The following is a 14,717-nucleotide window of genomic DNA, read 5'->3' on the forward strand; positions in this document are numbered from 1 at the left end:
ACAAATTCCTTCGCAACCCGTAACACCCCCTGCTGAAACTCCTGAGGCGTCGAAAAGAGAAGAAAAAGGACTGAACGGAAAAGACAGCAGGGTAGGCGTCCAGGTCGCTCGGCAAGGGCGCGTCGGGGAGCGGCCACTACTCGCGGAAATCCTGGGCAAGGCCGCGGTCGAAGCTCAGCCTCAAGCTTTCCCCCCGCCCCCGCCCCTCACGGACGCTCCTGATTGGTCGGCCCCGGGAGCCCGGAAGTGACGCCACGCCGGGCTTCCCGGCCTCCCGGCGGAGCCTGGGCGTGTCTCTTCCCACGCCCCGCCCCTCGGGGGCACCAAAACAAGGAAGCGGCGGCCGGGGCGAGGCCTGCAGACGGCCGACGCCGCGCAAAGGGCGGGGCCTGCGCTCGCGGCTTCCTCGGGTTGGGTGGTCTGTTGCGGACGGAGGTGCCCGGACGCGCGCCCGCACTTCCGTTCTCGGCCGACTGTAGAGTCGAGGCATGGAGGTGGAGGCTGGCTAGCGGCCGGCGGGAGGCCGAGACGGGTGAGGAGAGCGGCGGACTCGCGGCTGCAGGACCGGTGAACGTGGGAGCGCGCGCGGCGTAACCGTCGCAGCGCGTGAGGCCCGGGCGGGTGGGGGAGGGGCGGCGCGAGCTCGGCCGCGTCCCTCGGGAGAGTTGCGGCGCCCGAGGCGGGAGCCTCCCCGCGGCGTCCGGTGGGCCGCCCTCCGGTCCTCTCCCTTCGCGTCGTCTGCACTGCCGTCCCGTGTGAGCTTTTCCGAGTCTGGGCGCTGCGTAGTTTCGGTGGGAGTGAGTGGGGTGTCTCGCTACAGAAAGTCTCTGTCCGCTCGGCGCCCCCTGCTTCCTCCTGTTGGGGTTCGTGCCTTTGGAGAGTGTGCCCCTCCCGAATGGCCACCCGAGCCCTCCCTGCCCCACCTGAAGGCGATGGAGCGCTGACAGCCAGCCAGAGGGGCCTTTGCCGTCCTCCCCACCTTCCAGGAGCGACGATGTGCCAAGACCCGTGTGGCCCAGAAGGAACTGGGCACGAGGCTCGAAGGGAGAAGAACCCACGGCTGGTCAGTTAAAGCGGCAGAGATGTTAGCTACTGACGATCCTAGGGCTGAACTCACCTGCTAATTGGACTTTCTGACAAAGTGCCTCGCTGTCTCCAGCGTGGGGACGAGGTCTCCCGTGGAGCCACTCCCCCTGTGGAGTCAGAATGGCAGTTGCTCTGTTTCTTCGTTCCTTGTAGACCCACAGGCACGTTGTCTAACCTCTGGGAGCTTGAGCTCTGTCATCAAATGGTTATATTTGGTTCTACTTTATAAGGATCGATGTGAAACCCAGGTGAGAGAGCGAGTCTAAAAACCACTTCCTCAGTTTTGTTTTGTTTTGCTTTTTCAGAAATGTTCTTTTGGGGGCCAGAGTCTGGGTATATATAAATGCAGATCCTCATCCATTCTCAAATAAACCCAGGAATCTCGACTGAGAGGATCACTTCTCTGTAGGCCATTACCCCAGGTAATTATTTGTTGTTGTTTTTTTAATTGTAAATTTTTAAATTTTTAAATTATTTATTTGGTTGCATTGGGTCTTAGTTGAGGCAGGCGGGCTCCTTAGTTGTGGCATGCGAACTCTTAGTTGCGGCATGCATGGGGGATCTAGTTCCCCGACCAGGGATCGAAGCCCGGCCCCCTGCACTGGGAGTGCAGAGTCTTACCCTCTGGACCACCAGGGAAGTCCCCCAAATCTGGCTTTTTATCAGACTTACTGGTGGAGTGTTTTTTAGAACGAATCTGAATTTTATCAGTGGTATCTCACCATCTGCTTTGCTTTTTTTTTTTTTTTTCTCCCCAAGCTCCTTTGGTGAGTCTGATGCGCATTCAGGGTTAAGAACCAGGCAAAAGTACGCAGGGTAGGTGATCAAGGCAGATGGAAGAGCTTCCATAAAGGCAGGTAATGCCAAACACCAGGAAGCATTTTAGGAAGAGCAAGTGAGGGGGAATGGCAAGAGATGATGCTGAAGCCAGGTCGTGGAGAGCCTTGTGTGGTGAGGTCAAACATTTTAATTTTATCGGCCAAAGGTAGAGGAGTCATTTGTGCTTTTAGAGTCTGGTTTTTGCTTTGGCCTTTGGCAGCATTTTGGAGGAAGAATTGATGGTGGATCAAACAAGGGGCAGATCATTTAGGTTTCTGCTGTAATCCAGACAAATAATGAAAACGTATTGAACTAAGGCAATGGCAGTCTCACTGAGAGTAAAGTACAGATGTAATCAAGGTGGTAGACTCTATGGAACTTGTAGGGATGGGGGCTAAGCGGGGAGAGTATAGGAGAATTCACAGGTTACTGGTTTGAAAAGTGAAGTCATGGTAATACCATGGATATAGAGAATACAGGACAGATAACAGATTTACGGGAAGGACTTTGTTCTGTTCTGGTCCTGTTTACTTTGAGGCAACTGTCAAGTGAGTATAGATTCACTATACAGTTGGATATTGAGTACGGTCAGCCTTCCATATCTTTGGGTTTCCCATCTGTGGACATAGAGGGCCACCTGTGTTCCCTGTACTGCACTGTTTTATGGAAGGGACTTGAGCATCTGCAGATTTTGGTATGCATGGGGGGGACTCCTGGAACCAATCCCCTGCAGATACTGAAGGGCAGCTGTATATCTTTGTGGAATTCTAGGCTAGGCTATCATTTATTGAGTAGCTGAAACACAATTAAACATTGCATTGAGTTTTACCTACATTCTCAGTCTTTGGGAAGCTTCATTATAAATAGTAGTTGAAGAAATAGGTTGAATTGGTCACCCACAAAGAGGATATTGAATGAAGGGATAGAGTCCTGAGGACAAACCTTTGGAAATTTCGATACGAAGCAGGGGGAAAAGGAACAGATGATTACGGGGGTTGGGTAGAGGAAGTGAGAGAAGAATGGCGTGTCGTCGTAGCTAAGGAATACATGGTTAGCAGTTTCATATGCTTTAGAGGAGTCCAGTAAAGAATCTATTGGATTTGGTATTAAAGAGATTATTAGGGACTTCTGTGAAAACATACAGTGAAGCATAAGGTAGAAGCCAGAGTGCAAAGGAGCTAAAGAAGTGAATCTAAATTATTTTTTCAAGGGGAGTTCCCTGGTGGTCCAGTGGTTAGGACTAGGCGCTTTCACAGCCGTGGCCCGGGTTCAATCGCTCGTCGGGGATCTAAACTAAGATCCCTCGAGCCTCTCAGCATGGCCGAGGAAAAAAATAAAAGCGATTGCGAAGAAGTTTAAAATAAATAAATAAATAAATTTTCAAAAAGTTTAGCTAGGAAGGGTAGAAGAAAGTGATTGTTATTTGAAGTTTCTGGCCAGCTATTATTGAGAAATGATATCCCCTGGATAAGTCAATAGAAAGTTACAGTTATGCCTCTGGTGAAGCATCCTGTGTTATTGGCAAATCAACTGTCTCTTTGATGCACAGGAGCCGCTCTTATTTCTGTCATGCAGCTTGAGGATTCCCTGGACTCCCCCATTTGTGGTTCAGTAACGATTCCAAGCAACACTGATGAAATTAACAAAACTGTCCTCCAGAAGAACTGAATTGTGCAAAAATGTGCAGGATTCATAGTCATCTACCAGCAGTTTTCCCTTAAAAGAAAAATTTCAGTGTACCCTGTTCAGATTTTTTGGGCTTAGCTATCAGGCCAATGATGATTTTAGTTTTAGGAACATAACCACACCCATTTATGGCCTTTTGAGAGGAACTATGGAAACATGTTTCTATTGTTGATGTGCTATAGCACTGTGCGCTCTGTATTCTAAATTCCATGGCACTTATCTGTTATATGGCAGTAACTCCTATCTACTTTGAGAAAATTTAGTTTTGCTTTCTGGAGTGTGGAAGTAGGCTCACTCTCTGAGTGAGTGAAATAAAAAGCAGACTCCATAATTTTTTTACTAGGAGGTTTATTTTGCTAACTTCTCTGTTAATAATTATTTTAAAGTATACAACATTTTATTTGTACTTCAGTACCTTAATTTTTTCAAAGTTTCAATTGACTTCAGTCTTGTTTCCTGCTCAAGTCAAGCTTGAAACAATTGAAGTTTGAGAAATCTCCCGTAAGTTTCACTTTCTGTTCCTGGATCATCTAGAAGGGTGAAACTTATTGAATTAGATTACATCACTGGAAAAACACAGCTTCTGCAGACTTTTAACTTCCTGGTATTATATTACTGGTTTTTCAAGTAATAAGAAGTTCTTTGAGTGAAGTTTATATTCTGCAGAAACATAGTGTCCATTCTGTTACTTCGTATTCCCTAGTTTGCAGCACCCTTAAAAAATGTAATTGAATTAGAGTTAGCGTTGGGAAAGGGCTGGACTCTCCAGCTGAACTAGCATATTACTTTTTTTATTTTTCACACGAGGACTGTGTAACTCATGTTATCTTTCTGCTCTACTTTTCAGGAAGCTCCTAAATTAGGACTTAGTGAAATTAAATTTCTTCTAAATAAGTTTTGATTTCTCTCTCTTTTTAAATTGCCTTCTAAAATGTCTTTTTCTTTATACTTTAATGTTGAAAGCTGCCCTAAATTCTTTTCAGAAGCATGAAGAAAGTATACAGTTAATATTTAATGAATTTAAAAAACCAGTTCACAAGACAAATACATGTTTTTGATTATACAGAAATTATAAATTCTGTCAAGATGTGATCAATTTCCCTTTAGCAGAGCTTAGTATGCACTCTGAATTTTTGGGTGATAATGCATTCAAAAACTTAACATTGTCAAGTTTCTGTACCCAAGTGTTCAATGACTTGGGTCATGTTTCTTAACCTTTTATTGTCCCTTCTCCCTCTCTGAAAGGAAACGTTTAAGACATTTCTTTCCTATTAATTTCTCATGAATTTTAATACCACCAATATATTATATACTTCTTTACGTAATGTACATATACCTGTGCTTTATACGTAAAAAAGAGTAGGATGTGTTCCACTAACCGGTTTTCATCTCCTTGAGGATGATGTCACTCCTGATGAGAATGCATGGATTAGGTTCATCCAGTTAGGAAATGAACTTCATTGGGTTTACAGTTGGGTTTGTAACTTTTTTCCCATTAGGCTGATATACATTCATTAGATAATGAAGGTCAAGTTTTCAAGATCGGTTTTGTTGGGTAATTTCCTGGCCCAATTCCCAATAAAATGTTTTCATATGATAGAACACTTGGTTCGATTTCCCATGGGTGTGGTTTTTCTTCTTTTTTGTCAAAGACTGGCTAATAGCTGTTTGGATAATACCTTGAGTTTGTCTGATGTTTTTCGCATGAATAGACTGGGGTTGTGGGTTTGGGGAAGCATACTGCAGAGTTGAAGTTCCTGCCTCATCGCATTGTGTCAGGGGTTACCAACACGACTTAACCACTGGTGATGTTAACCTTGATCACTTGATTTGAGGTTGTGTTTGCCAGGTGTCTCCACTGTAAGTGTGATTTTCACTTTGCATACTTTCTTATTTGGAAGTGTTTCACCAAGTCCAGCCCTCACTCAACGTAGAGTGGGATTAAGCTCCACTTCCTGGAATGGGGAGTATCTGTATATATTATTTGCGGTTCTTCTATAAGGAAAGTTTGTTCCTTCCCCCACATTTGTTTATTCATTCATTTGTATCAGTATGGATTCATGTATATTTATACTGTGGGTTATAATCCAATATTACATTATTTTGTTACTCAGATTGTTTCAGCTTTGGCCACTGGGAGCTCTTTCAGGTTGGTGGCTAATATGTCCCTTTGACATGCCCCCATCCTTTTGTATTTTGAGCACTTTGTTTCTGTTCCTGTTAAGATGCTCCAGGCTCACTTGTATTTTTCCTGCTCCAGCCTCTTGTTTATTTCATTGCAAAACATTTGCTTTTTCTTTAGCCACAATACACTGCTTACTGACAGTGAGCTTTCTATTTGCTTTTATATGCATTTAGTGGCATCTTAGCTTGCTTTTATTCCACCTCATTAGAATTGGAGATCTCTTTGGATTTTGGCTTCCACCCTATTTTGCTAATCCTCCGTTTCATGCCATCTGCGGTTCTGATAAACTTGACTCGTGTATTTTCCTTCAAACCTTTGACACATTTGATTCTTGGGATTTCCTCTGGTTTCCTGGTACCAACTTGCTACTTTGCTCTCTTTGAGACTGCTAGGATTTGGGAAGTTAATTTCTCTTTTAAAAATTTTTAAATTTTATTTATTTTTTATACAGCAGGTTCTTATTAGTTATCTGTTTTATACGTATTAGTGTATATATGTCAATCCCAATCTCCCAATTCATTCCACCACCACCACCACCAACCCCCACCACTTTCCCCCCTTGGTGTCCATACGTTTGTTCTCTACATCTGTGTCTCTGTTTCTGCCCTGCAAACCGGTTCACCTGTACCATTTTTCTAGGTTCCACATATATGCGTTAATACACGATATTTGTCTTTCTCTTTCTGACTTACTTCACTCTGTATGACAGTCTCTAGATCCATCCACGTTTCTACAAATGACCCAATTTTGTTCCTTTGTATGGCTGAGTAATATTCCACTGTATATATGTACCACATCTTCTTTATCCATTTGTCTGTTAATGGGCATTTAGGTTGCTTCCATGACCTAGCTATTGTAAATAGTGCTGCAGTGAACATTGGGGTGTATGTGTCTTTTTGAATTATGGTTTTCTGTGGGTATATGCCCAGTAGTGGGATTGCTGGGTCATATGGTAATTCTATTTTTAGTTTTTTAAGGAACCTCTGTACTGTTCTCCATAGTGGCTGTATCAATTTACATTCCCACCAACAGTGCAAGAGGGTTCCCTTTTCTCCACACCCTCTCCAGCATTTGTTGTTTGTAGATTTTCTGTTGATGCCCATTCTAACTGCTGTGAGGTGATACCTCATTTAGTTTTGATTTGCATTTCTCTAATAATTAATGATGTTGAGCAGCTTTTCATGCGCTTCTTGGCCGGCTGTTTGTCTTCTTTGGAGAAACGTCTGTTTAAGTCTTCTGCCCATTTTTTGATTGCGTTGTTTGTTTTTTTTAATATTGAGCTGCTTGAGCTGTTTATATATTTTGGAGATTAATCCTTTGTCTGTTGATTCGTTTGCAAATATTTTCTCCCATTCTGAGGGTTGTCTTTTCGTATTGTAGTTTCCTTTGCTTTGCAAAAGCTTTTAATAGGTCCCATTTGTTTATTTTTGTTTTTATTTCCATTACTCTAGGAGGTGGATCAAAAAAGATCTTGCTGTGATTTATGTCAAAGAGTGTTCTTCCTATGTTTTCCTCTAAGAGTTTTATAGTGTCTGGTCTTACATTTAGGTCTCTAATCCATCTTGAGTTTATTTTTGTGTAAGGTGTTAGGGAGTGTTCTAATTTCATCCTTTTACATGTAGCTGTCTAGTTTTCCCAGCACCACTTATTGAAGAGACTGTCTTTTCTCCATTGTGTATCCTTGCCTCCTTTGTCATAGATTAGTTGACCATAGGTGCGTGAGTTTATCTCTGGGCTTTCTATTCTGTTCCATTGATCTATATTTCTGTTTTTGTGCCAGTACCATATTGTCTTGATTACTGTAGCTTTGTAGTATAGTCTGAAGTCAGGGAGGCTGATTCCTCCAGCTCCGTTTTTTTCCCTCAAGACTGCTTTGGCTATTCGGGGTCTTTTGTGTCTCCATACAGATTTTAAGATTTTTTGTTCTAGTTCTGTAAAAAATGCCACTGGTAATTTGATAGGGATTGCATTGAATCTGTAGATTGCTTTGGGTAGTATAGTCATTTTCACAATATTGATTCCTCCAATGCAAGAACATGGTATATCTCTCCATCTGTTTGTGTCATCTTTGATTTCTTTCATCAGTGTCTTATAGATTTCTGAGTACAGGTCTTCTACCTCCTTAGGTAGGTTTATTCCTAGGTATTTTATTCTTTTTGTTTCAATGGTGAATGGGATTGTTTCCTTTATTTCTCTTTCTGATCTTTTGTTGTTAGTGTATAGGAATGCAAGAGATTTCTGTGCTTTAATTTTGTATCCTGCAGCTTTACCAAATTCATTGAATAGCTCTAGTAGTTTTCTGGTGGCATCTTTAGGATTCTCTATGTATCGTATCATGTCATCTGCAAACAGTGACAGTTTTACTTCTTCTTTTCCAATTTGTATTCCTTTTATTTCTTTTTCTTCTCTGATTGCTGTGGCTAGGACTTCCAAAACTATGTTGAATAATAGTGGTGAGAGTGGACATCCTTGTCTTGTTCCTGATCTTAGAGGAAATGCTTCCAGTTTTTCACCATTGAGAATGATGTTTGCTGTGGGTTTGTCGTATATGGCCTTTATTATGTTGAGGAAAGTTCCCTCTATGCCCACTTTCTGGAGTTTTTATCGTAAATGGGTGCTGAATTTTGTCAAAAGCTTTTTCTGCATCTATTGAGATGGTCATATGGTTTTTATTCTTCGTTTGTTAATATGGTGTATCAGATTGATTGATTTGCGTATATTGAAGAATCCTTGCATCCCTGGGATAAATCCCACTTGATCGTGGTGTATGATCCTTTTAATGTGTTGTTGGATTCTGTTTGCTAGTGTTTTGTTGAGGATTTTTGCATCTGTATTCATCAGTGATATTGGTCTGTAATTTTCTTTTTTTGTAGTATCTTTGTCTGGTTTTGGTATCAGGGTGATGGTGGCCTCATAGAATGAGTTTGGCAATGTTCCTTCCTCTGCAACTTTTTGGAAGATTATGAGAAGGATAGGTGTTAGCTCTTCTCTAAATGTTTGGTAGAATTCACCTGTGAAGCCATCTGGTCCTGGACTTTTTTTTTTTTAAGCATTTATTTATTTATTTATGGCTGTGTTGGGTCTTCGTTTCTGTGCGCGGGCTTTCTCTAGTTGTGACAAGCGGGGGCCACTCTTCATCGCGGTGCGCGGGCCTCTCACTATCGCGGCCTCTCTTGTTGCGGAGCACAGGCTCCAGACGCGCAGGCTCAAGTAATTGTGGCTCACAGGCCCACCTGCTCCGCGGCACGTGGGATCTTCCCAGACCAGGGCTCGAACCCGTGTCCCCTGCATTGGCAGGCCGATTCTCAACCACTGCACCACCAGGGAAGCCCAGGTCCTGGACTTTGTTTGTTGGAAGATTTTTAATCACACTTTCAATTTCATTACTTGTGATTGGTCTGTTCATATTTTCTATTTCTTCCTGGTTCAGTCTTGGAAGGTTATACCTTTCTAAGAATTTGTCCATTTCTTCCAGGTTGTCCATTTTATTGGCATAGAGTTGCTTGTAGTAGTCTCTTAGGATGCTTTGTATTTCTGTGGTGTCCATTGTAACTTCTCCTTTTTCACTTTTAATTTTATTGATTTGAGTCCTCTCCCTCTTTTTCTTGATGAGTCTGGCTAAAGGTTTATCAATTTTGTTTATTTTCTCAAAGAACCAGCTTTTAGTTTTATTGATCTTTGCTATTGTTTTCTTTGTTTCTATTTCATTTATTTCTGCTCTGGTCTTTATGATTTCTTTCCCTCTACTAACTTTGGGTTTTGTTTGTTCTTTCTCTAGTTCCTTTAGGTGTAAGGTTATATTGTTTATTTGAGATTTTTCTTGTTTCTTGGGGTAGGCTTGTATTGCTCTAAACTTCCCTCTTAGAACGGCTTTTGCTGCATCCCATAGGTTTTTGGGGCTTTTAAAAATTTATTTATTTTTGGCTGCGTTGGGTCTTTGTTGCTGCGTGCAGGCTTTCTCTAGTTGCGGCGAGTGGGGTCTACTCTTCGTTGCGGTGCGCGAGCTTCTCATTGCGGTGGCTTCTCTTGTTGAGGAGCATGGGCTCTAGGCACGTGGACTTCAGTAGTTGTGGCATGTGGGCTCAGTAGTTGTGGCTCGCGGGCTCTAGAGCTCAGGCTCAGTAGTTGTGGTGCACGGGCTTAGTTGCTCCACAGCATGTGGGATCTTCCCGGACCAGAGCTCTAACCCATGTCCCCTGCATTGGCAGGTGGATACTTAACCACTGTGCCACCAGGGAAGTCCTCCCGTAGGTTTTGGGTCGTCGTGTTTTCGTTGTCATTTGTCTCTAGGTATTTTTTGATTTCCTCTTTGATTTCTTCAGTGATCTCTTGGTTATTTAGTAACGTATTGTTTAGCCTCCATGTGTTGGTGTTTTTTATGTTTTTTTCGCTGTAATTGATTTCTAATCTCATAGCGTTGTGGTCAGAAAAGATGCTTGTTATGATTTCAATTTTCTTAAATTTACTGAGGCTTGATTTGTGACCCAAGATATGATCTATCCTGGAGAATGTTCCGTGTGCACTGGAGAAGAAAGTGTAATCTGCTGTTTTTGGGTGGAATGTCCTATAAATATCAAGTAAATCTGTCTGGTCTGTTGTGTCATTTTTTTTTTAATTAATTTATTTTATTTGTTAATTTTTGGCTGTGTTGGGTCTTTGCTGCTGCGCACGGGCTTTCTCTAGTTGCGGCGAGCGGGGGCTACTCTTTGTTGCAGTGTGCGGGCTTCTCATTGTGGAGCACGCACGGGCTGTAGGCGCGCGGGCTTCAGTAGTTGCGGCACGTGGGCTCAGTAGTTGTGGCGCACAGGCTCTAGAGCACAGGCTCAGTAGTTGTGGCGCACGGGCTCTAGAGCACAGCCTCAGTAGTTGTGGCGCACGGGCTTCGTTGCTCCGCGGCATGTGGGATCTTCCTGGACCAGGGCTTGAACCCGTGTCCCCTGCATTGGCAGGTGGATTCTCAACCACTGTGCCACCAGGAAACTCCTGTTGTGTCATTTAAAGCTTGTGTTTCCTTATTTTCTGTCTGGATGATCTGTCCATTGGTGTAAGTGAGGTGTTAAAAGTCCCCCACTATTATTGTGTTACTGTTGATTTCCTCTTTTATAGCTGTTAGCAGTTGCCTTATGTATTGAAGTGCTCCTATTTTGGGTCCATATATATTTATAATTGTTATATCTTCTTTTTGGATTGATCCCTTGATCATTGTGTAGCATCTTTCCTTGTGTCTTGTAACAGTCTTCATTTTAAAGTCTATTTTATCTGATATGAGTATTGCTATTCCAGCTTTCTTTTGATTTCCATTTGCATGGAATATCTTTTTCCATCCCCTCACTTTCAGTCTGTATGTGTCCCTAGGTCTGAAGTGGGTCTCTTGTAGACAGCATATATATGGGTCTTGTTTTTGTATCCATTCAGCAAGCCTGTGTCTTTTGGTTGGAGCATTTAATCCATTTACGTTCAAGGTAATTATCGATATGTATGTTCTTATTACCATTTTCTTAATTGTTGTGGGTTTGTTTTTGTAGATCGTTTTCTTTCGTGTTTCCCACTTAGAGAAGTTTCTTTAGTGTTTGTTGTAGGGCTGGTTTGGTGGTGCTGAATTCTCTTAGCTTTTGCTTGTATGTAAAGCTTTTGATTTCTCTGTTGAATCTGAATGAGCTCCTTGCCGGGTGGAGTAATCTTGGTTGTAGGTTCTTCCCTTTCATCACTTTAAATATATCGTGCCACTCCCTTCTGGCTTGTAGAGTTTCTGCTGAGAAATCAGCTGTTAACCTTATGGGAGTTCCTTGTATGTTGTCATTTTTCCCTTGTTGCTTTCAGCAATGTTTCTTTGTCTTTAATTTTTGTCAGTTTGATTACTGTGTGTCTTGGTGTGTTTCTCCTGGGGTTTATCTTGCCTGGGACTCTCTGCGCTTCCTGGACTTGGGTGGCTATTTCCTTTCCCATGTTAGGGAAGTTTTCGACTATAATCTCTTCAAATATTTTCTTGGGTCCTTTCTCTCTCTCCTCCTTCTGGGACCCTGTAATGCAAATGTTGTTGCGTTTAATGTTGTCCCAGAGGTCTCTTAGGCTGTCATCATTTCTTTTTGTTCTTTTTTCTTTAGTCTGTTCCGCGGCAGTGAATTCCACCATTCTGTCTTCCAGGTCACTTATCCGTTCTTCTGACTCAGTTACTCTGCTATTGATTCCTTCTAGTGTATTTTTCATTTCAGTTATTGTATTGTTCATCTCTGTTTGTTCTTAGTTCTTCTAGGTGTTTTTTTCTTTAATTCTTGTATGTCTTTGTTAAGCATTTCTTGCATCTTCTCAATCTTTGCCTCCATTCTTATTCTGAGGTCCTGGATCATCTTCACTATCATTTTTCTGAATTCTTTTTCTGGAAGGTTGCCTATCTCCACTTCATTTAGTTGTTTTTCTGGGGTTTTATTTTGTTCCTTCATCTGGTACAAAGTACTCTGCCTTTTCATTTTGTCTGTCTTTCTGTGAATATGGCTTTCCTTCCACAGGCTGCAGAATTGTAGTTCTTCTTGCTTCTGCTGTCTGCCCTCTGGTGGCTGAGGCTATCTAAGAGGCTTGTGCAGGCTTCCTGATGGGAGGGACTGGTGGTGGGTAGAGCTGGGTGTTGCTCTGGTGGGCAGAGCTCAATAAAACTAATCTGCTTGTCTGCTGATGGGTGGGGCTGGGTTCCCTCCCTGTTGGTTGTTAGGCCTGAGGCGACCCAGCACTGGAGCCTACCCGGCTCTTTGGTGGGGCCAATGGTGGACTCTGGGAGGGCTCCCGCCAAGGAGTACTTCCCAGAACTTCTGCCGCCAGTGTCCTTGTCCCCACAGTGAGCCACAGCCACCCCCTCTGCCTCTGCAGGAGACCTTCCAACACTAGCAGGTTGGTCTGATTCAGTCTCCTATGGGGTCACTGCTCCTTCCCCTGGGTCCCAGTGTGCACACTACTTTGTGTGTGCCCTCCAAGAGTGGAGTCTCTGTTTCCCCTAGTCCTGTTGAAGTCCTGCAGTCAAATCCTGCTAGCCTTCAAAGTCTGATTCTCTAGGAATTCCTCCTCCTGTTGCCGGACCTCCAGGTTGGGAAGCCTGACATGGGGCTCAGAACCTTCACTCCAGTGGGTGGACTTCTGTGGTATAAGTGTTCTCCAGTTTGTGAGTCACCCACCCAGCAATTATGGGATTTGATTTTATTGTGATTGCGCCCCTCCTACTGTCTCATTGCAGCTTCTCCTTTGTCTTTGGATGTGGGGTATCTTTTTTGGTGAGTTCTAGTGTCTTCCTGTTGATGATTGTTCAGCAGTTAGTTGTGATTCTGGTGCTCTTGCAAGAGGGAGTGAGCGCAGGTCCTCTACTCCGCCATCTTGAACCAATCTCTGAAATTAATTTCATTTAACTCTTTTTACTTGAGTTTGGATGGTGGAGGCTCTGATGGTAGTATAAAACCCCAAATTAGAGACAGTCAAAAACTGTAAGTATCAAACTTAGTAGTAATAGGTTTGTATCTATTGTATTTGCAGCCATTACAGTTTATACTGCGTTGATGAGCAGTGAGTTATGGGCAGCAATTTCTACACACATGTGCAAATTCATGTGTATATATACTTTCTAACCAAGAGAAAATTCTTCTCTATATGAGTTTTTGTTATTGTTATGGACTAATATTTGTGGATTTTTTAGGTTTCCAGGGATTTCTGGAACATGGCCTCAGGGAATGTGAAAGGTTTCCTGAGCTTTTCACTTGACTCCAGTACATTATTAGAACACTCTAAAATCTGTACTTTGAAAACATTGATAATTCTATGTCTCTGTATATAATTTCCCGTCAGTACTGTATAGTTTTGAGCCTTCTTTATAACACAGCTGTATATTGCCTTATGATGTTTATTACTAACTGCTTTCACTTCATTATTTTTCATGTGTCACAGGTAAAGTTTTTACGAGTAGGCTCAGATTGAGTTTAGCCAGTGATTGATAAGCTGGCCAGCAGAATGTTCTGGATGTGGTCGAGGCGCATTGTAAGTTGAAGACATGATCATTAGTAGGAAATGTACCCATTCTCCACCAGAATAGGCCTGAAGTGTGTGTTTTTTTTCTTTAGTCTTTCCATGTCTTCTTTTCTGGATACAGGTACAGAATGAGCACGTGTTGTTGGTGTACGCCAGGTGGTATTTCCACCATTGACTTCCTGCAACGCTATGCATCCGAGACCCACTCCAGTGAATTTCAAACAGCTGATGAAGACCTCTGCTACTGCTTAGAGTGTGTGGCTGAATACCACAAAGCAAGGGACGAATTGCCATTCTTACATAAGGTACTTTACGTTAATTGGGCAGTATTTTTCAGAGCTTGATAACTAGGAAGAGAATAAATTTGAACTCTGTTGGAAGTATTCAGGGAACTGACAATGTGATTTAAACTGTGAATGCTAATATACTTCTAGTATCTAACTCATTGCCTGGTAGATAGTAGGTGCTGAGTAAATGCTTATTGATTGATGGAATTGAATTGAAATCTAAAGCAGAATTTTATAATCCTCCACTTTTAGTCATTTTGATGTGAAACAGTTTCATGAAATGAAGTGACGTACAGGGTTTTTTTGGGTTTATGTTTTAATGTCATTGTGTTTGGCATTGTTAACAACCAGGTATCTGAATGGCTTGGGTTATTTTTTTATTGGCTAATAGTTCTTTTTTTTCCCCTCTCTTCATTTTTTAACGGGTAAGTGGTATAAATCAATAAAGACAAGCATTTTTTCATTCACAGTAACCAAAGTGAAGCATATAATTTTAAATATGTGGCTTTGAATATTGGTTTATTATATTTATCTGATGAAAAATGGAATATAGACCATAGAGATATGTATAATAATATAGAAAAGAGGAGGAGGATGATTAGTTATGAACCTTTTGAGAAAACTTTTACGTTTACAAAGTTTCCTAGCTA

General features: G+C 42.3%; 1 protein-coding gene across 2 annotated transcripts in view; it reads left to right on the top strand.

Annotated features, from left to right (window-relative positions):
- The first annotated feature begins 388 nt into the window (after nt 1-388).
- Nucleotides 389-14,717, top strand: part of SETX (senataxin) — an 81,073-nt gene continuing 66,744 nt past the window's right edge. For both annotated transcript variants that reach the window (XM_068552980.1, XM_068552981.1), the window contains exons 1-3: nt 389-532; nt 1,392-1,508; nt 13,902-14,085. In XM_068552980.1, the coding sequence (XP_068409081.1) occupies nt 13,909-14,085 (177 nt within the window). In that variant the 5' untranslated portion in view covers nt 389-532; nt 1,392-1,508; nt 13,902-13,908. The remainder of the gene's footprint in view (nt 533-1,391; nt 1,509-13,901; nt 14,086-14,717) is intronic.

The sequence above is a fragment of the Eschrichtius robustus genome, chromosome 10, assembly GCF_028021215.1.
Source record: "Eschrichtius robustus isolate mEscRob2 chromosome 10, mEscRob2.pri, whole genome shotgun sequence".
NCBI classification, from domain to species: Eukaryota; Metazoa; Chordata; class Mammalia; order Artiodactyla; family Eschrichtiidae; genus Eschrichtius; species Eschrichtius robustus.